Here is a 22,978-nt window from a genome sequence, read left to right on the forward strand (position 1 = left end):
CTTTGTGACTGTACTGTTAGGAGTACATATACTATAAAACATTAAATTAACTTTAAATTAGGGCTTTGATTAGTATAGTGTTCACTTTGTACCAGAGAAATTACACAATATATGAATAAACCAGACTTTAATTATCAGAAAAACAGCTAAAGAATATGAACAATAGACCTTAACAAGAGATACGCCAACAACTTTAACACTTTAGCGCAGCTTCCTTCACAAAACTAACTATTTTAAATAGTTCCATAAACACTATAAAAAGATCTAAAATACTCTCCTTTCTTCAGCTAACAAACACATTCAGTTCAGTGTGCTTTAATATTATCCTTTAAGCTACAGTATTAATATATTTGAAAGGGCTATAGTTACTCATATTGTAAGGAGCAGCAGCAGGCAGGACAGCATAAGACTAAGCTGTCTACTGTGCCTCTGTTGTGGCGCTGTTTAAGGCAGCACTCTGCAGCGCCTCCCAGCACAAACATGCAGTCAACCTTTTCTTTAAAATAAAGACTTTCTTTAGAGAAAAACAAAGGAATTACTGAACTTGCTTTTAAAACTGGCTTTTAAAATCTCACATTAGTTTAGTAACCATCTTCTAAATTAGAAACTTCGTAAAAAAAATAAGTAAAGCTGCCTGAGTTTTACCAGTACATGTTTTGAATAGTTAAATATATGTGTTTTATAGACTCAGAGTTAAAAAAAATATTTAAAAATATGCATTTAATTTGAAAGAGTTACACAAACAAATGGCTCCCACCCAAAACAGCTCTACACGCTTGGAGGAGAACACAAACTGCCAGTTCTGTTACATCAGCTAATAGACTCCTGTGATCTATCTATCTATCTATCTATCTATCTATCTATCTATCTATCTATCTATCTATCTATCTGTCTGTCTGTCTGTCTGTCTGTCTATCTATCTATCTATCTATCTGTCTGTCTGTCTGTCTGTCTGTCTGTCTGTCTGTCTGTCTGTCTGTCTGTCTGTCTGTCTGTCTGTCTGTCTGTCTGTCTATCTATCTATCTATCTATCTATCTATCTATCTATCTATCTATCTATATTGGTATATTGGTGGCACTGTGGTTTAGTGGTTTTTAGGTTGGCCTATCAGGACTTGAGTTCATGTCCTTATCTGGTTGAAGTTTTAATTTCTCTCTTTCTCTCTCTCTCTTTCTCTCTCTCTCTCTCTCTCTTTCTCGCTCTGTCTCTCTCTCTCTCTCTCTCTCTCTCTCAGGTCTCTGGATCTGACCGGGCCGCTGTTTCTCGGCGGAGTGCCGAATGTTCCGGATAATTTTCCGTTTGGAACGAGGGAGTTTATCGGCTGTATGAAGGATCTGCACATTGATAACAGACCGGTGGACATGGCGGGATACGTTGCGAACAACGGCACTCTGCCAGGTACTCCTCTACAGCACCATCACTCTCTTTATTCATCCCTCGTTCCTCTCATTTATTCAGACACGCAAACAATCTGTTTCCTTCAGGATATGGGTTTTTCCTATTACAGTAACACTAATCTCATTTTATATCATGTTCTGTACAGCAACCATGTGACAACAACTTACCAACTACCTAGCAACTGCTTAGCAACACCTTAGCAACCACCACAGACACCATAACAACTGTCTTGCAACAACTTGTCAATCATTTTAGATATGATAGCAACTGCCTATCAACAACCTTAGCAACCACCTGTAATACTTTAGCAACGCCTAAGCAATGACCACAGATATAATAGCAACCACCTAGCAACAGCACAGCAAAATCTTAGCAAGCACATGGAATTCCATAGCAACAACTTAACAACACGTTAACAACCACTTGGTAAACCATAGCAACACTATAGCACCCCCTCCTCACACTCTTCAGACAGAAACAGCTTGGCAACCATTTTTACTTTTCAATGTTTTTAGCGAACTTTTCTAAGCCAACTTAAAGTTCCCTGGTTCTTTAATATGTATGTGTTGTAGGTGAAATTATTTACAACTTAATTTATACCCATAGATAAAATTCTTTATAAACTATTTATAAACCCTTAATTATATATGTATATATAAATAATAAAATAATATAAACCCATATTTTAAAGTGGTACCAGATTGTCTCTTTTATTAGAAAGTTGTTTTTCGTCAATTTTGTCGCTGTCCAATAAAAAACAAATATCTCCAAAACCGCAACTTTTTAGGAGAGAGATAAAACTCTATGGAGGACACGAGGTAATTTGCAGGTAATTTGGTTACAAGAAAACAAACAATAAACCAAAACTAAACTCAAAACAAGATACATGAACATACAGGACTACTAGAATTAACACGGAATAAACTACAAACCAGAAAACAAAGAAACATCAACACTGAAACACAGGGGCTTAAATACACATAGAGAGAACAGGAAACAAGAAACACCTGGGGACAGGTAATGAGGGGGCGGAGGAGACAGGACAAAAACCTTCTAAACCTTTAATGAAAGTCAGTGTAAAAAAGGAGTTTATTTCAGGTCATTTTGAAGAGTTTCAATTGGTCGGTTCATTAAGAAATTCTGGTACAGTTTAAGGAACAGTTTGTCTGTTCAAATGATGTAGTAAATTAAAAATGCACAAAAATGGAGATACTTGTTTTTTATTGGACAACAGCAGTTTACACCATAAGCACAATGAAAACCTGGAGACTTTATAGTTTCTCCAGATGTTTGATGGCGATTATAGTGCAGATGGTTTATGCAGGCTGTGGATGATGTCATCCATACGTTGCTGATGTAATAGGTGCAGTTTGAGATGATGTCATTTTGCTCGTCTCTGATAGGCTGCAGTGCTAAGCTGCCCTTCTGTAAGTCCAACCCCTGCCAGAACGGAGGAACCTGCCGGGTCAGCTGGGAAACGTTCTCCTGCGACTGTCCTCTCGGCTTCGGGGGGAAGGACTGCAGCCACGGTGAGACACACACACACGTTACACACACACACACACTACACACACACACACACACACACACACACACACTACACACACATCCTACATAGTAAATGAATAGAGAAGTGATCTATCAGATTATGAAGGAACACATAAGGAATCATGTAGTAACTTAAAAACAGTGTTAAACAAACCAAAATACCCTGATGAGTGCCAGTTCCATCATCATCATAATGTTTTCCGATTGACTGACCTTCATTTCTTCTTAAAGTAATTTTTCTACTTTTCTTTACTTAGTTGAGTAGTTGTTTCTTCTCATAATCTGGATTCGAACATTACTCAAATATTCACTATTCACTGTATACCTGTAACTCTACCTCTTCACTACTTTACTTTAACTGATGCTCTCAAACACTTTATTAAGAGACAATAAATTCAAGTAATTAACTCTTGATGAGTTCAGCACAGCTGTTAACTGAAAGCCTGAATTACAGGTGACTCTACCTCATAAAACTGACTGAGAAAATCCAGCAGAGATGTTCAAAACTGATCATCTAAACAAGAGGAGCTACTTTGAAGATCTGAAATATAAAACTCAAATATATGAGTTTAGTATTAATCTACAATGCAGAACATGGTAGTGTATTTTTAGTACATTTAGTGTATCAAAGTATCCACAAATTAGCATGCTAGTCATGTATTTACCCACATATACACACACACAACCTCATGCACTTTTTTACCCATCCTTTGCTTTTGTTTATCTCCTCCTCCTCTCGTTTATCTGCTCCTCCTCTTTATCTCCTGGTGATTTACTCTGATTTATTTGGTAAATAATTACAGCAGCTTTGTGTTGGCGCTGGTATTACCCGTCTCTATGGTTGTGTTGGTGTTGTGTACATATGGTATTAAATATTCAGGGGTTCACGGGGTGTTCCGCTGCACGGGAAGAGGCAGAGCGCCGTCTGTTACCAAAACAAACACAGCTTGCAGAAAGAGCAGCGTAATTATCCGGTTTGGATCTCTGGCGCTAAAAGATGTAATCAGGCAGCTTTAGTCTAAAACCACCAGTAACAGTGCTGCCAGCTGACCCTGTGACCCCGCCTCCTTCCGCAGTGATGCCACACCCCCACCGTTTCCTCGGCAACAGTGCTCTATGGTGGGATCTGAAGAACGACGTCACCATCAGCACCCCCTGGTACCTGGGGCTGGTGTTCCGCACCCGGGCCAAAGAGGGGGTTCTGCTGCAGGCCCAGGCCGAGCAGTACACTCACCTCATCTTTCAGGTGGGAACAACTTATCTGGTGTGTGTTGGGTTCAGATGAGTGTTGGGTTGTGGTGTGTGTTGGGTTCTGATGAGTGTTGGGTTGTGGTGTGTGTTGGGTTGTGGTGTGTGTTGGGTTTTGATCTGGTGTTTGTTGGGATCTGATCTGATGAGTGTTGAGTTGTGGTGTTTGTTGGGTTCTGATGTGATGAGTGTTGGGTTCTGATCTGGTGTGTGTTGGGTTCTGATGAGTGTTGAGTTGTGGTGTGTGTTGGGTTCTGATCTGATGAGTGTTGGGTTCTGATGAGTGTTGGGTTCTGATGAGTGTTGAGTTGTGGTGTGTGTTGATTCTGATCTGATGAGTGTTGGGTTCTGATGAGTGTTGGGTTCTGATGAGTGTTGAGTTGTGGTGTGTGTTGGGTTCTGATCTGGTGTGTGTTGGGTTCTGATCTGATGAGTGTTGGGTTCTGATGAGTGTTGGGTTGTGGTGTGTGTTGGGTTCTGATGAGTGTTGGGTTGTGGTGTGTGTTGGGTTGTGGTGTGTGTTGGGTTTTGATCTGGTGTTTGTTGGGATCTGATCTGATGAGTGTTGAGTTGTGGTGTTTGTTGGGTTCTGATGTGATGAGTGTTGGGTTCTGATCTGGTGTGTGTTGGGTTCTGATGAGTGTTGAGTTGTGGTGTGTGTTGGGTTCTGATCTGATGAGTGTTGGGTTCTGATGAGTGTTGGGTTCTGATGAGTGTTGAGTTGTGGTGTGTGTTGATTCTGATCTGATGAGTGTTGGGTTCTGATGAGTGTTGGGTTCTGATGAGTGTTGAGTTGTGGTGTGTGTTGGGTTCTGATCTGATGAGTGTTGGGTTCTGATGAGTGTTGGGTTCTGATGAGTGTTGAGTTGTGGTGTGTGTTGATTCTGATCTGATGAGTGTTGGGTTCTGATGAGTGTTGGGTTCTGATGAGTGTTGAGTTGTGGTGTGTGTTGGGTTCTGATGTGATGAGTGTTGGGTTCTGATCTGGTGTGTGTTGGTTTCTGATGAGTGTTGGGTTGTGATGAGTGTTGGGTTGTGGTGAGTGTTGGGTTCTGATGAGTGTTGGGTTGTGGTGTGTGTTGGGTTCTGATGAGTGTTGGGTTGTGGTGTGTGTTGGGTTGTGGTGTGTGTTGGGTTTTGATCTGGTGTTTGTTGGGATCTGATCTGATGAGTGTTGAGTTGTGGTGTGTGTTGGGTTCTGATCTGGTGTGTGTTGGGTATTGGTGTTGCAGTTGACGGGGGGTCAGCTGGTGTTCTCGGTGGCTCGGCGGGCGGCTCAGCCGGTCCGGTTGCGGTTGGATCAGGTACAGGTGTGTGATGGACGTTGGCACGACCTGCAGCTGGAGCTCAGAGACATCCGGAGCGGACGAGAGACGCGCTACGTAGCTACTGTCAGACTGGACTTCGGACTGTACCAGGTGTGTACACACACACACACGCACACACACGCACACACACACATGTTCATGCAGCTCGCCATCAGCTGCCGGAGCCCTGAGAGAGCACAGTTTTCCTTGCTCTCTCTGGGTGGGTACAGTACAGTAGATGGCGCTCTCTCTTTCCCCTCATCACTACTAGGGTGATGTGGATCAGCACAACGCTGCGTCTGTGAGCTGATGTATCAGAACTGAGTTTCTGTGCTTTCCTCCGAGTGTTAGCACTGTGATGCTGTTCAACAATGCTGTATTAGCAGCAGTTCATAAAGAGGCGGAGTCTGACTTCACATGTATCGGAGGAGGCGTGTGCTGGTCTTCATCCTCCTGGTGTTGGAGCATCACTAGTGATAGGGTCCTAATGAGTAGGTTGGGTAATTGGCTGTGTAAATTGGGCAGAAAATATATAATATGTATAAAATGTAAAAATAAATATATAAAAATATATATATATAAAATATATAAATATATAAAATGTATATAAAATATACACACATATAATCAGTGCCACACAATTATTTTAACTATTTTCCAAAACAGCAACTTTAAACCTTCTTTCAGTGGAAGTCAATGTAAAAAAGATTTTGTTCCAACTCTTTCTTTCCCTCTACCCCCCTCTTCTCTGTCTCTCTCTTTTCTTTCTCTGTCTCTCTCTCTTTTCTTTCTCTGTCTCTCTCTCTCTCTTTCTCTCTCTGTCTCTCTCTCTCTCTCTCTGTCTCTCTCTCTCTCTCTTTTCTTTCTCTGTCTCTCTCTCTCTCTTTCTCTCTCTGTCTCTCTCTCTCTCTCTGTCTCTCTCTCTCTCTCTCTGTCTCTCTCTGTCTCTCTCTCTCTCTCTCTCTCTCTCTCTCTCTCTCTCTCTCTCTCTCTCTCTCTGTCTCACTCCCTCTGTCTCTCTCTCTGTCTCTCTCTCTCTCTCTCTCAGGGCACGGTGATCGTGGGCAGTGAGATTCATGGTCTGAAGGTGAAGCATCTTCATGTGGGCGGAGTTCTGGGAGCTGGAGAGGTTCAGAGCGGGATCCGAGGCTGTATACAGGTCTGTAGCTGTCGCCCCCCACCCGCCCGTCTCACCTCCTCTGAACAGACCTGTCTCACTGCATTAGTGATAATTAGCTGTGGGTGATAATTGCTAATGATCGTTTGTTGATTAGCTGGTTAATTAGACGGAGTGTTGAGCTGATTAAACGCTCACCTATCCGGCCTTCAGTCTGACGCTCAGCCTCCAACCCCCCCACCCCCCGTCCCTCAGGAGCACAGCGCTGTGTTAGCGTTAGCGTTAGCTTCTGGATTAATTAATTCATCACTCTACAGCTAACAAGCTCAGTAATTACAGTTTCTGAAAAACACTTAAAAAGCAGCTATACCAGTATTTATTATTAACAGTTTCTCTGATTTTACTATTTATAGGTTTATGTTTGAGTAAAATGAACATTGTTGTTTTATTCTATAAACTACAGACAACATTTCTCCCAAATTCCAAATAAAAACATTCTCATTTAGAGCATTTATTTACAGAAAATGAGAAACAGATGAAATAGCAAAAAAGATGCAGTTTTTATGCATCTTGGCATCATGTTCTCCTCCTCCACCAGTCTTACACACTGCTTTTGGATAACTTTATGCTGCTTTACTCCTGGTGTAAAAATTCAAGCAGTTCAGTTTGGTGGTTTGATGGTTTGTGATCATCCATCTTCCTCTTGATTATATTCCAGAGCTTTTTAATTTGATAAAATCAAAGAAACTCATCATTTTTAAGTGCTCTCTTATTTTTTTCTAGAGCTGTATATTAATTATTTATTATAATGCAAAAATCTTTACAGGAAAACAAAAAAACGTCCTAATTTTTAGTGAGAGTGAATGTAAAAAGGAAGCGTGCCTATTGGTCTATTTTTAATTTTGAAACGATATAAAAAACATAAATTAAACAAATTATTGTTACATTTTACCCTGATGATTCTGTGTGTATATATATATACAGATTACGATCTGTGGTTATGTATGTATTCATATTTATATTTAAATTTATATGTGGATTGTTTGTGTGTATCTGTAGGGGGTGCGTTTAGGGGTGCGCCCGGATTCCCCCACATTGCCACGCCCCTCCAGAGCCATCAAAGTGGAGGCTGGATGTAGCGTTAACAACCTGTGTAACTCCTCCCCCTGCCCCGCCCACAGCCGCTGTGCAGACGAATGGGAGCGCCACACCTGTATATGCGAGCCAGGTAAAGTGAAACTGCACTGTTTCCTCTGATTATCTTTAATACGTTTTAAATGTGTTAAATGCATTTAATATATTTACTAATGCAACATAAGCACAAGCTATATTCTGAGATTTGCCACAAGGGGGCGCTACAGTGCCAATTGCGTCAATTGTGTTTAACTGCTGGTAATATTTTCACATGTTTGGAGAGTGTTGTTTTTTGTATTTGTCTCCCAATTTATTCTGTTTTTTATATTTTAAGAAATATGGTGAGTCTAGATTGTCATGGATTGTCTCATATTTAAAGACGCAGCAGTGCTGCTGGAGTTTTTAAACATAAAAATAAAAAAAATACAAAAAATTTAGCAGATGTTATCATGTCACGGTATTAATAATGCATCCTGTCCATGTATAAATACAATTAATAAAGTACATGTTATTAGGCAGATATAAGCTCACAACATCCTGTGGACAGCATCCTGTGAGTGGCATCCTGCAGGTAGCGTCCTGTATGGAGTGTCCTGTAGGCAACTTTCTTGTGAGCAGTGTCCTGTGAGTAGCATCCCTTTAGCAGCGTCCTGTGCAGAGTATCCTCTTAGCATTATCCTGTAGGGAGCATCCAATGGGAAGTGTTCTGTAGGGAACATCCTGTATGGAGAGCCCTCTGTGTGGTGTCCTGTGGGCAGTATCTTGTGGGAAGCCTCCTGTGGGCATTGCCCACTAGGCATCCTGAAGGAAGTGTCCTGTGTGCAGCATCATGTGGATAAAGTCCTGAAAGCACCATCTTTTCTGGTGTATCCTGTGGGCAGCATCATGTGGATAAAGTCCTGAAAGCACCATCTTTTCTGGTGTATCCTGTGGGCAGCATCATGTGGGCAGTGTCATCTAGGCATCCTGTAGGAAGTGTGTTGTAAAGAGCATCCTGAGGGCAGTGTAAAGTCCTGAGAGAATCATCTTCTGTGGCGTGTCCTGTGGGCAGCGTCCTAAGGGCAGCATCCTGTGCGGAGTGTTGTGTAGGGCAGCATCCTGTGAAAAGCGTCTTGTAGGTGACATCCTGTAGGTCCTGTCCTGTGCTGAGTGTCATGTGGCCGGCGTCCTGTAGCGAGCATCATGTAGGGAGCATCCAGTGGTTGGCGTCTTGTGGGCAGTGTCCTGTGAGTAGCATTATTTGGGCAGTGTCCTGTAGAGAGCATTTAGTGGGGAGCATCCTGAGGGCAGAGTCCTGTTCAGAGTGTCCTGTAGGGAGAGTCCTGATCCACTTATACCAAAGCTACTAAAGACACTATTTTAACAGTTTATTAGGTCACATTTTTAAAAGTAAAAACAGATTTTTAATGGTTTTTGGGTTTAGAATTCTGTAACTGTCCTGCTGCCCGCGGGTTTTATTAAAGATTAAACTCAGCTTTAACTAAACTCTGGCTTTATATAATCAGCTGTTCTCTGTATACGACTGTAGAGCGTATATAAACACACTGGATACACTGGATACAGAGCTGAGAGAGAGAGAGGAGTTAAGGTTTTAGAGAGTTTAATTTTATATTAATAAAGAATTTAATTGGTGTCTTACTGAACTCAGAGAGAGAGGAATAAAGGTATAAGCCTAAAGGCAACCCTGACAGCCCTACACACACACACACACACACACACACACACACACCACACACACTACACACACACACTTCATTACTCCGGCTGTAAAGTTGCATCAGCAGTGTTGGGAGTGTTATTAATAGTTATCTGCTGTAAGAAGAATCAAAGAGCTCCATCATAAACTCTAAATAATTCTCTCTCATCTCAGCAGGAGAAATAATACCCCCCATCCTAATGAACCCCCTCGTCCTTCCTCATCCTCCTCACACACACACACACACACACACGCTGCACAGCACGCAAACAGAATCACACACACACACAGTGTAAGATGCAGACTGAATATTAAAGGTTGTGGAGTCTAATAGCTGGTAATGGGGAGGGCAGTGTGAATATAAATACTGCATTACTCAGCCCAGTGTAATCAGATACCATATACAGTATAACATAGGGGGGGGGGGGGGGGATGAAGGGATGAAGAGCTCGGAGTCAGTGACTTTATTCTGGAGAGAACAGAGAGAGAGAGATGGAGAGAGGTAGAGAATGGAGAAAGAGAGGGAATAGAGGGATAGGGAGAGATAGAGAGTAGAGAATGGAGGGAAAGAAAGAGTAGAGCGATAATAGAGGTAGAGAGATTTAGAGAGAGAGAGTTGGAGAGAGAGAGTAGAGAATGGAGAGAGAGGGGGAGAGCGAGAGAGAGAGAAAGAATAGAGGGAAAGGCAGAGAGAGAATGGAGAGAGAGGTAGAGAGTAGAGAATGGAGAAAGAGAGAGAATAGAGGGATAGGGAGAGATAGAGAGTAGAGAATGGAGAGAGTGTTAGAGAGAGAGCAGTAGAGAGAGAGTTAGAGAGACAATAGAGAGAGAGAGAGAGAGAGAGAGAGAGAGAAAGAGGGTATTGGGGATTAATTGAATAGAATGGATCTGTATGGAGCTGCAGTGGTTAATAGGATTATACAGTGTGACTGTGAGCTGAAGGTTAGGAGGCTCAGTGGAGACGGGTCGGGTGGAGATGTGGGTAAAGGTGGAGTTGAGTTGGGTTCTGAGTGGTCCAGCAGTCTAAAGTGCTTCCACTATGATCGGGAGATCGCTGGTTTGAATCCCGGTCATGCAGCTTGCCATCAGCTGCTGAAGCCCCAAGAGAGCACAGTTTTCCTTGCTCTCTCTGGGTGGGTACAGTACAGTAGATGGCACTCTCTCTTTCCCCTCATCACTCCTAGGGTGATGTGGATCAGCACAAGGCTGCGTCTGTGAGCTGATGTATCAGAACGAGTCGCTTGGCTTCATTGGTCTCATCACAGCACCACCTCTCAGGATTGCACACACACCCACATCTTCTTGATAAAAGCAGAGATGATTCCTTTAGCTAACTTGGTACCACTTTATAATAAGACTACCTTTATAAAGGGTTTATAAATGGTTCGCAGTTAGTTTATTAATGATTACTAATTAGATTGTAAATGCCTTAGAAAATCATTAATAATCAGTTATAACACATACGTAGAAAGAGCAACAGTACTGTTGCTGTTACTGGCTGTGGGTTCACTATTTGGCAAACAACAGGTCATTGTTGCCCTTTCTATGTATGTGTTATGTGATTATTAATGATTTTTAAGGCATTTACAACCTTACTAGTAACTATTAATAAACTAATTTTAAACCATTTATAAACCCTTTATAAAGGTAGTCTTATTAAGTGGTACCACTAGCTTTAATTAGAATTGTGCTCCTGAGAGAGGGTGCTTTTCATGGCGGGGGTGCAGATTTCGGTGCACAATTTCTGCTTTTTCTGCGGTATCATTTTTTGGGGGGACAAATCCACCTGTTTCTGATATCCTCCCGGTTCATACTCCAATAATTATCATGAATTGATCTGGTAACTTTTATCTTCTGAACAGCATTACAGTTCAGTATCTACTAAAACGAGCTGTGAGTAAGAAAGAGAAACTCGTTTTTGAGCAGATGTCAGATCAGATGAAGATGAAGTGTTGGGGTGTGTGTAGAGGGTGCTGTACCGTGTTGTTCAGTGTGATGAACGCTGCTCGATGGCATCATCTGACCCTTATCTTTCAGTCAGTCTCTACTCGTGTCGCCTCAGATCCAGCAGAACCGGGCCGTCTGACGCTGGGTTTGATCTGCTCTCAGTCTCAGAGCTGTCAGAAAGACTTATCACCCTGCAGGAGCTGCTTATAACCTGACAGAGACACACAGGATTCACAGTTATTCCTCTGTAGAGTTTAGAGGAGGGAGGGCTGGGGGCGGCGGCGTGAAGAGAATCAACAATACATCCAGTAAATCCAGTTCTTTACAATTTAGTCTGTAATTGGGTTCCTGGAATTCTTTAGAATAGCTTAATCAGTCTGCTGTAATTATGATTCATCATGATGTCATTATGCAAAAATAATAATCAGTATACATAATATATAATCTGTTCATTTCTTTAACATTTTATGGCATGAATTATAGGCATGAACTAAAGGTATTTTAGGCAAAAAAAATAAAAATAAAAATAAAAGTGCTCTAAACACTAAAAACAGAGGTATGATAGAAGTACTTTCTTGTACTCTAAACTTTTCATAATTGTTCCCTATAAAGGTTTAATATTGGTCTTTACACGGACAGATGTTCCCTCTAAACTACAAAGTCTTTTCTAACAGCAGGAATTACAGATTTGTACCATTTAAACAGCAACTAAAGTTATATTCAGTATTCTCCAGAGACTGTAAAAAAAGATGGACGCCGTGTCTCCGTTCCCATTCATTCAATGAAAATGAAGCCAAAATCTTCCGCCATGTTGGCGATCCTGAAACCAGAGTCTGTAGAGCGCAGTAGAGACCAGAGGAGGGAGAAAGACTGTGGAGAGACAGCCTACTCATTTAAATAACCCCGCCCCTGAGGGCTGCCTCGAGGTCACAGGCTGCAGAGCAGAGCGGAGCGAAGCTGACGGTCTGTTATTGGCCCCGCCCATAACCAGCCCTTTTACAATAACCACACCTTTTTTTGAATAGAGCTGAATAAAGTTTTAAAAACGAATTCTGTGGGGATATAAAAATTTAACAATATAAGCAGAGGTTACACTAGCTGCTGCATTTTAATAATGGAGGTAGAATTACAGTATATTAGAAAAAAACGTGATTGAAAGTTTTCTGTTTTGCCTGTTTTGAAACCTATGGGGATGGGTGGAGTTACACAGCTTTCTGCAGCCGAACAGCAGGGGGCGCCCGACCTGTGGTGGCTTCACTTTTGAGAGACGATCCTCTGTCCAGCTATACACAGTCTATGGTATTCTCAATCACTGTGCTAATAAACAATATATATTTTCTTGCATATTTTTCATTTGAAAGCCAGACAATATTCAGTTGATGATAATGTTTATAATCTTTACTGGTACAAAAACATGGGTGCAAAAAAAAAGAAAACAAAAGACTGTCTCTGAAGAATTACCCTCTATTGTACCTCAGTATAAGGTACAGCCCCAGAGACAAGCTTCATACTCTTTTAGGTACAAATCTCCATTATTTTTCCTGGTGTATAACTGCACAAGGCAATTAATAAACTACACTGTTTTCATAAGTGTATAACGAGAATGTAAGAATATATACACAGCCAAATATACTTCTTTACGTATTTTTGAACATATGCATATTTTTATTAATGACCACATTATCGCACTATTGTATTGGACATAACTACGTCATGTAATGTCCTGAAACATTACATTGAAGATAAATAAGTAAGTGAATAATTAAATAAAATAAATAAAGGTATAGTGTGGTGTGGGAAGGTGTGATTACTAAAACTAGTATTTATTCCCATCTGATATTTTAAATTGTGTTTTGCCTCTCACAGTAGACTCAACTTACTGATTATTAAATTATTCACCAACTTTTTAATTTATTACCTATTTAACCCTTGTGTGGTGTTCATTTTTTTGTTACTCGTTTACTTTGTTACTTGTATTTAATTCAGCAAAGTTAAGCAATTTTACATTAAAATGCTTTACACATGCTCGCTTCACCTACATTGCAAGCAATATAAACAGCTTACATGGTTAATATTTGCCCTTTACCTTTCTTATGTTACATTTCTTTTAAAAAGTGCTACTCTTTTTTTATTAGTTTTTTAATAAAATGTAAAAGAAAATGAATTAAACTCAAGATATGAGTAGAAAATTTGTTTAGTTTCAAATTTACAAATGAAGCAATGTTTATTAGCCCTTGACCAAACATACTGTATGTAATATAAATATGTGTGTGTGGGGGGGGGGGGGGTGTACAGTGTGTGTTTATCGAAAATGTGTTTTGATATATGTTTTTCACAAAAAATGAGCCAATGCCAATGAGTTTGAGTTAGAAAAAATATTTTTTTTGTATCATTTGATGAAACACCACACAAGGGTTAATTTATTTATTCAATTAGTTTTTGCATCCCTACTCTAGACTCTAACTAAAATCTCTTATTTACCCTCTGAGAACTCGTGAAGTCTTGAGGAGGACACCAGATAGCGTTTTGAACACAAAATAAAAACAATATGTCTGGATCAGCCCCAGTTTTCTGGATGAGGGCAGGAATTCTGAGCTCCAGCTGGAATTGATGTGTTTTATGGTTTAATAGTGAAATCAGGTGCAACACCTCGATAAATCCAGCATGTATAAACACACAGAGACGCTGAAATGTGTGTGTGCACTGATGCTAAGCTCTCTCTTTCTTTCTCTCTGTGTGTGTGTGTGTGTGTGTATCAGGTTTTTACGGGAAGAGCTGTGTGGACGCCTGTAAGCTGAACCCGTGTGAGAATGAAGCTCAGTGCCACAGGAAGCCCAGCTCCTCCCACGGCTACATCTGTGACTGTGGAGATAACCACTACGGCCAGTACTGCCAGCACAGGTACACACACACCTAACACACACACACCTCACACACACACACACACACCTAACACACACTCACACATACACGCATCCCATATACACACACACAAATCTCTCATACACTCACACCATTTAAAAACATTACAAATAAAATACAAGACACATTTATGAGGTTTATTCTGATGCATTATCAGGATGTGTGTTCTTATATATACTCTATATATAAATACAGAACAAAAACTCTGCAAATATATGCAACTGCAGCTCAGTCTGAACAGCCAGAATGTAATTAATGTGACTTTTACAAAGAAAAAAATGCATGACAACAGAGAGTAAGGGGTTCAGTGGTCTGATAATAATGCAGGCTTTCTTGTGTACAGACTTCAGAAGAGGCTCCCTTCTGTGGTGAAAGCCATGCAGACTAATTTGATGTAGTGTTTGGCGTATGGTCTGAGCACTGAGAGGCTTGTATTAATCACAACAACATTTAGTTATTAATCAATTAATCAATCAATAAATTTAATTTAAATGCGGGTATTTCCTTTATTTTTGGAGGGGGGGGCAGAAAAAATAGTGTGTGTTGGTGAGATTTGGTGGCTCTGAGGGGATGAAAGAGACTTAGGTTTGCCAGCAAACAACAACTTTACTGACCTTATTCAGTCACACACACACACACACACACACACACACAGAAAACTCCAGAAATCTCATCTGCTTCCCTCTAATCTGTTATAAATCCCTTTTGCCCTCTTCCCCTCTCTGATGTCAAATGCCCATATAAGGCAGGTAAACATGGCCCAAATCTGACCCTTTCTGTTGTGAATCAGGTGTGTTTTCTGTGTGAACAGCTAAAACACACCGAAACAGATATTGATTTGAGTATATATCAGATTTGCAGGAGATCAGCTTAATGTGACGTTCAGTGTTTGGATAGTGAGGTAACAGATCTTACATTTGCAAGAAAAAGTATGTGAACTCTTTGGGATTATACTTGGATTTCTGCATAAATTGGTGATTAAATGTGTTCTGATCTTCATCTAAATCACAACAATAGACAAACACAGTCTGCTTAAGGGTTACAAAAGTATCTCTAAAAGTCTTGATGTTCATGTGTCCACGGTAACACAGACACTCTACAAATGGAGAAAGTTCAGCACTGTTGCTGCTACTCTCTCTAGGCGTGGTAAAGTCCTGTAAAGGTGACTGTAAGAGCACAGCACATGCAGAATGATCAAGTGCTGCTCTTTAGTGCATAAACTTCAGTTTAGGAGCGTGAACTGTTCAGACCAGTGCTGGATATAGATCATATTACACAGATTAAACAGATTAAACATCTTTTATCTGATGTGTGAACATAGCTTACGTTTTACCTTTGTTGACTGTTGAATTTGTGTTACAGGAGTGAACAGCAGTGCCCTCGTGGTTGGTGGGGAACCCCTACATGTGGACCATGCCACTGTGATGCCAGTAAAGGCTTTGACCCGGACTGCAACAAGACCACTGGACAGTGCCACTGCAAGGTGCCAGCCTACACACACACACTCACACATACAGCTCTGTAAAAAATTAAGAGATCACTTCAGTTTCTGAATCAGTTTCTCTGATTCTGCTATTTATAGGTTTATGTTTGAGTAAAATGAACATTGTTGTTTTATTCTATAAACTACAGACAACATTTCTCCCAAATTCCAAATAAAAATATTCTCATTTAGAGCATTTATTTACAGAAAATGAGAAATGACTGAAATAACAAAAAAGATGCAGAGCTTTCAGACCTCAAATAATGCAAAGAAAACAAGTTCATATTCATAAAGTTTTAAGAGTTCAGAAATAATCAATATTTGGTGGAATAATCCTGGTTTTTAATCACAGTTTTAATTTCATGCATCTTGTCATCATGTTCTCCTCCACCAGTCTTACACACTGCTTTTGGATAACTTTATGCTGCTTTACTCCTGGTGTAAATATTCAAGCAGTTCAGTTTGGTGGTTTGATGGTTTGTGATCATCCATCTTCCTCTTGATTATATTCCAGAGGTTTTTAATTTGATAAAATCAAAGAAACTCATCATTTTTAAGTGCTCTCCTATTTTTTTTTCCAGAGCTGTAAATGACGAAACATGCCTTTAACAAACTATGCCAAAACAATTTTCATATGTAATTTTATGCATATTACTAATTTTACCCAACTGCAACCCTGTTGTTTTGAATTAGAATGAAATGTGCTGGTTTTCATTTATGTTGGTTTGTAAATAAACTGAGCTCATCTGGTTTATATTCCTGTAATCACACAGAAGCCTACTCTAGTCTCATAACTGTAACTAGAACATTACATTATTTTTTTGTAATTAAGAGTCCTTTTTAGCAATGTATAAGCCATCAACCGTGCACTATGCCTGTGTAACTGAGATAGCGATGAACGTCTGACTGTTGGCGTCTGTCTAGGTTGTATTCAGTCAGTGGAGCTCCTGTGTTTTCTGTTACCAAGATAAACAAGATAAAACTCCAGAAATGTACCTGAACACACCTCATTTCCAGAACACCACACCCATCAGTGTAGATATATTCAGAAGCTCTGCTGCTGTTTAAACCAGGCAGGAGGAAGATAGGAGTGAAAATAGACTGTTGGTGGGGTGGAAGATAGCGATGAGCATTGAAACACATTTGAGTTTTCTCATTTAATCTGAAATATTCCCACAGTGTAAAGAGCAGCTGTTATATAACAGCAGACACCTGTGAGAATGCATGAGATTATACAGCCGTAATCCCAGATACAACCTACAGATAACATACCATCCTTTAATCACACACACACACACACACACACACACACCATCCCTATCATTACCAGCTCATCCTTTAATCCTGCATTCATACATATGTAACCCTGCAATGTATGCACACACAGGATACACACACACACACACACATAAAATAAGATTAAGATTAAGATTGAATGTTATTGTCTATTAAATTTACATTGAATGGAAAATTGTCTTTGGCAGTCTGGCAGATAAATACATGAAATTAATAAATAACAATAAATATATATAGAAAATATATAAATATATAATAAATAAATACAAAATATAAAAATACATACATATTATGAATTATTTGGGGAAATGTTTATATTACATCACTATTCAGGATGTAATACACAATCCCTGTTTTCTATACGCACACACACTCATCTATATACGCATACACTCATTTATACACACACACACACACACATATATAAACCCATGTGCATTTATATGCACACACATACACTCATGTACACACACACACTCATATACACACACTCGTACACACACACTCAGCGCTGTAATTGAATCATCTCTAACTGTAACCCGATTTCTGATCCCGTTGTTTGACCTTAATCTGCAAATCCGCTTTGATCTGGTTCTGACGCGTCGGCATGGCGATGCCCATTGTTCTTACAGTATTATACAGTATTATACCCGCCGCTGGCACTGAGCACCTCACCCTACTCAACACCGTTCACTCTCTACCTCTCTCTCTCACTCTTTTATTTTTACTCTGTTTCTCTATTTTAATTTAAACAGCTTTATTGGAAGTAAATTGAATTGCAATTAACAATTTTTCCAAAGAGATTAAAGAAGTACTTCAAAATAAAAAGTGGTAATAATCACTATAAGAATAAAAATACTAAAAATAAAATACATACTTAAGCCCTATCCGGACGGGATAAGTATCTTCTGGGTAATTTTTCTCTTTTATGGGTTTTTTTTATCCTCTGTGATTTTATTCCTGTCCAGAACGATCATGTACATGTTATTCTCAGACATCCTCTGAGAAAATTACAGTCTGAATTATCTACTGTTTTTCTCTGAACTCTGAACTCCGGTAATTTTAGTCCCGTCCGGACGCACATCTCTGAGTTTCGTCTCCTCGCCTTTAATAAAATAGATATATTTCCACTGCCGCGCAATTTGATGTTCTCTTTCTGTCTCTCGCTGTTCTTTTTTCTTTCTCTGTTTCGATATCCCTCTACACACACACACACACACACACACACACAGTCACAGTGCTTTGATGTATAATCTCTAATCCGGCCCCCTGTGATGCTCCCCGATGTCTGACCTTCTGAAATCTCCAGGTCTTACACTCAGAACCTGTGTGTTCTTCACGCCTCTGAACTGTCGCTCTGCTCCTGTACTGATAAACCCCTGAAATACTGAAATACAGACATCAAATACATATTAATATATATTTACATCACACTGCTACACAGCAGCGTATAGAGATGTGTGATAATTCACATTTCACCAGTTATACAGTTACACTGTTCATCCCACTTTATACCATATGAGTAAACTGAATTACACCAATCAGCCATAACATTAGAATGCAGCTGTTTAGCTGTAGGTCCCATTCTAGGATCCCAGTTTATTATTATTTCCATTATTCTTAAATATAAAAAGTGCATAATTAGTAGAGACATTACTTAACATTTGAACAATGTTTATTACTCGTAAATTAGTCATAAATACTGTTATTAATGAATATTATTGTAACTTTTGCCTATTAAACTATGTAAACCATTTAAACCAATATTTGAATAAATATTTTCCAACAGTTTGTACCTTAACTCATCATAATAACTCATCATAATTCCACTACAACTCCCATAATTCACCTGGCTTTACATAATCGCACGGTCCAGTGTTTAATCAACCTTACTCACAAGATAACATCTCACCACTTACACAGGTGTGGGCATTGCCAAGCTCTCCACTGAGGGAACACTTTGTGATCAGTTTACATATGTCTGTCCCATCAATTTTGACATGTCAGTGTTCAAAACATGCATGTTTCTTAAATACATATTTATTGGTTTGGTTCAATTTCACAACTAATTATTAATTGACACTAGTTTAGACTTTTAGTTAGTTCTGACCCTGCAATGAGATTGGCTGAGAGGCGTTTTCTGAGTACTGTTATCAGCCGGTAATGCACTGTAACCAAAGCTTTCCATGTATTACTGTATTACTCCATCACATACAGGTAACCTAGCAACGATGCAGCGCTTACAAACCAAACAGCGCAGCTACAAACAGAGCAGCAATGGAACTATTTTAACTGGTGGAGTTTTTATAACCAAACAGATCCTATTTTCTCCTCCTCTTTAACTCTTTAAAATCTTTCAATAAACGAACAAAGATAATGTAACTGTGGTATAATAATCAAAATAATACACTCAAGGTTTAACGTGCTATAACATGTAATATTGCTGATCTACTTCCGCAGCACAGCAGTGCCAATATTACATGTTATAGCACAAACCTTGAGTATATTATTGCTTTATTACTACATTTTAATGCTGAAGAATGTTGTAAATAATAATAATAATAATAAATAATAATAGTTGAAAAATTCTGTCAGATGTTCTGTTAATTAATGTAATCTGTTATTGTAAATTTTATTGTGTATACATTTTTTTATTATTATTTTAAGTCAGTGTAGTGCCTCCACTCTTCACCTTCATACTGACCTACACACACTGACCAGCGCCATGACAAACATACCAACGCTAACGCTGAGAGTGTGTGTGTGTGTGTGTGTGTGTAATTGGCAGCGCGTTTAGCCTGTGAGGCGTATGGTAATTGATTCAGATGTGTGTGTGTGTGAACCTTAATTAAGCGGGATTAGTCGCGCTACATGACACTGAATACCCTACAGTAACGTTAGCGACACACACTCGCTTATCTGAGCCAGACGCCGCCGCGGCATCAGAACCGTCTCCAACCAGAACATTCATATAAAAACCTCTTAACTCACGACGGGAGTCCAGGAACAGTTCTACTGAGGACTAATTCAGATATATCAGCACTTTTACACCACTGGGTTCAGTAGTGATTAGCGTGGTGTCGCACCGTTCTGCAGGAACTGAAATAAACCCGTTAGACCCGGTTACAGTTTCTTTTTCCATTTACTGTGTTAATAAATCAGGAGCAGGACATACACAGCATCTCATAATTATTATCTCAATATAATTATTTAATAGTTCTCATCAATTAAATCAAGTTTTATTGTTTTAATATTATTAGTATTTTAATTCTTATGTTTTTCACTGTTATTTTAAAATAGGTTGATTGATTGATTGATTGACATTCCTGCCCTGATTTTATACAGTTAGCAAGTTAGCATGCTAACAACTGAAACAGAGCATGCTAACCAAAAATGAAATAGAGAACTGTCAGCTTCATCCAGCATCACTACCGCAGCATTAGCACACCAGCTATAGGTGTCGTTCTGCATCGCTACCACAGTGTTAGCACGCTGGCTATCAGTCTCATCCCTGTTACTATTACAACGTTAGCACATTGCTACTGGCCTCATGGTACATAGTTACTTAGCTTGTTGCTACCAGTCTCATCCAACATCACTAACAATGAATTAGCATGCTAACAAGAGAAATAGAGAATGCTAACTAAAAATTACATAGAAAACTATCCAGCATCACTACTGCAGCATTAGCACACCAGCTATAGGTATCATTCTGCATCGCTACCACAGTGTTAGCACGCTTGCTATAAGTCTAATACCATATCACTACAGTGGTGTTAACACACTGTCTACTGGTTTCATCCCACCTCACAACCACAACCTTAGCACATCGCTACTGGCCTAAAGGTTGATGGTTACCACAGTATTCGCCCCCAGTCTCATCCAAAATCGCTACCACAGTGTTAGCATATTGCTACCTTACTTTTAGCATGTTGCTCCCAGTCTCATCCAACATCGCTACCACAGTGTTAGCATATTGCTACCTTACTTTTAGCATGTTGCTCCCAGTCTCATTCAACATCGCTACCACAGTGTTAGCATGCTGCTATGAGCCACTTTCCACATTGCTACTATAGTGTTAGAACATTGCTAACATAGTTTTAGCATGTTGCTACTAGTCTCATCCATCAGCGCAACACAGGTTTAGTACATTATCACTGGCCTCATGGAACATAGTTACTACACTGTTAGCACGCGGCTACTAGGCTCATCCCACACAGCAAATTCTGTTTTTTTGGAATAAACTCCCTGAGAGTTAATATCAACATTACATTTTAAATGTAAATGCGTGACCAACGAATACAGTCTATTAAATTTGCTGTGCTCCTCATATATCACTACCACAGAATTAGCACGCTGGCTACCCTTCTCATTGCACATCACTACCACAATTTAAGCACGGAGGCTATTGGTCTCATCATGTTGTTACTCTGTTGTTATACAGTAGGTTTCTCTATAGTGATTACAGGGTTGTAGCAGGTGGTTGCTGTGGAGTTGTCAGGTGTTGATATGGTCAGGCTACTGAGGACTGATTGTTATATATCTGTCAGTCTGCCTGTAGCTTGCTCTGTCTCTCTGCTTTTCTGTGTGTGTGTGTGTGTGTGTGTGTGTGTGTGTGTGTGTGTGTGTGTGTTTGAATGGTGTGTTTTTGTTGTAAATATTGCGTCTATTTTTTGTATTGATTTTCTGTAACTGATGTTTGTGTGTTTATTTGTGTTTCATCACACAACTGACTTATTTATATGTATGTTTGTGTGTGTAATCAATGTGTGTGTGTGTGTGTGTGTGTGTGTATAAATGTGTGTGTGTGTGTGTGTGTGTATAAATGTGTGTGTGTGTCAGGAGTTTCATTACCGTCGGAGGGGCAGTGAGGTGTGTTTGCCGTGTGACTGCTACCCAGTTGGCTCCTTCTCCCGGTCATGTGACCCTGAAAGTGGGCAGTGCCAGTGCCGGCCGGGCGTGATTGGTCGACAGTGCAACATGTGCGACAATCCATTCGCTGAGGTCACACAGACAGGATGTGAAGGTGAGACCGAAACACACACACACACACACACACACACACACACACTCACGCACACACACCAGATTAGTGTTTATAGATAATTTCCCAAGCCATCTATATATCTACCTATCCATCAATCCACCATTCATCCATCCATCCATTCATCCATCCATCCATCCATCTATTGCATTGTTCTATCCATTCATCAACCCACCGTACATCAATCCACAACCCATCGATCCTACGTTCATCCATCTATTCATCTATCCATCCATCAACCCAACATCTATCAACCCACCATTCATCCATTAGTTTATCCATCTATACATTCATCTGTCTATCTATCCATCAACCCACCTTCCATCAATCCATCCATCATCCATCCATTCATTCATCCAACCATCAACCCACCATCCATCAATCCAGCATTCATCCATCCATTTATCCATCCACTCATCCATCAATCCATCCATCAACCCACTGTCCATCAATCCACCATTCATCCATCCATTGAACCATCAACCTACCATTCAACCCACCATTCATCCATCCACCATTCATCCATCTATCCTTCAACCTGCCATCCATCCATCCATTCGACTCTCCTCCACACAATTCCAGTCATTCATCCCATCATTTATAACTCAATTCATTCATCTATCCGCTCATCCATCCTTTCACTCCTTCATTGATGTTGATTAGATGATGTTAGATGATGCTGTTTGGGTGGATGGATGCTGATCCTGATCTCCTCTGGTCTACAGTGATCTACGACGGCTGCCCAAAGACCATCACACTGGGGATCTGGTGGCCCAGAACCAAGTTCAACCTGCCTGCTGTCGTACCCTGTCCCAAAGGATCAGTAGGTGAGTCAGT

The 22,978-nt window shown here is 40.0% G+C and overlaps 1 protein-coding gene across 5 annotated transcripts in view; it reads left to right on the forward strand.

The window, feature by feature from the left end:
* celsr3 (cadherin, EGF LAG seven-pass G-type receptor 3) overlaps nucleotides 1-22,978 on the forward strand; it is a 118,844-nt gene that overhangs the window by 57,254 nt on the left and 38,612 nt on the right. For all 5 annotated transcript variants that reach the window (XM_049485592.1, XM_049485595.1, XM_049485596.1 and 2 more), the window contains exons 8-17: nucleotides 1,236-1,399; nucleotides 2,803-2,928; nucleotides 4,024-4,193; nucleotides 5,428-5,613; nucleotides 6,551-6,661; nucleotides 7,679-7,847; nucleotides 14,156-14,297; nucleotides 15,681-15,801; nucleotides 21,940-22,123; nucleotides 22,867-22,968. In XM_049485592.1, coding sequence (XP_049341549.1) covers nucleotides 1,236-1,399; nucleotides 2,803-2,928; nucleotides 4,024-4,193; nucleotides 5,428-5,613; nucleotides 6,551-6,661; nucleotides 7,679-7,847; nucleotides 14,156-14,297; nucleotides 15,681-15,801; nucleotides 21,940-22,123; nucleotides 22,867-22,968 — 1,475 coding nt within the window. The remainder of the gene's footprint in view (nucleotides 1-1,235; nucleotides 1,400-2,802; nucleotides 2,929-4,023; nucleotides 4,194-5,427; nucleotides 5,614-6,550; nucleotides 6,662-7,678; nucleotides 7,848-14,155; nucleotides 14,298-15,680; nucleotides 15,802-21,939; nucleotides 22,124-22,866; nucleotides 22,969-22,978) is intronic.

This window comes from Astyanax mexicanus, chromosome 12, assembly GCF_023375975.1.
Source record: "Astyanax mexicanus isolate ESR-SI-001 chromosome 12, AstMex3_surface, whole genome shotgun sequence".
In the NCBI taxonomy this organism is placed as follows: Eukaryota; Metazoa; Chordata; class Actinopteri; order Characiformes; family Acestrorhamphidae; genus Astyanax; species Astyanax mexicanus.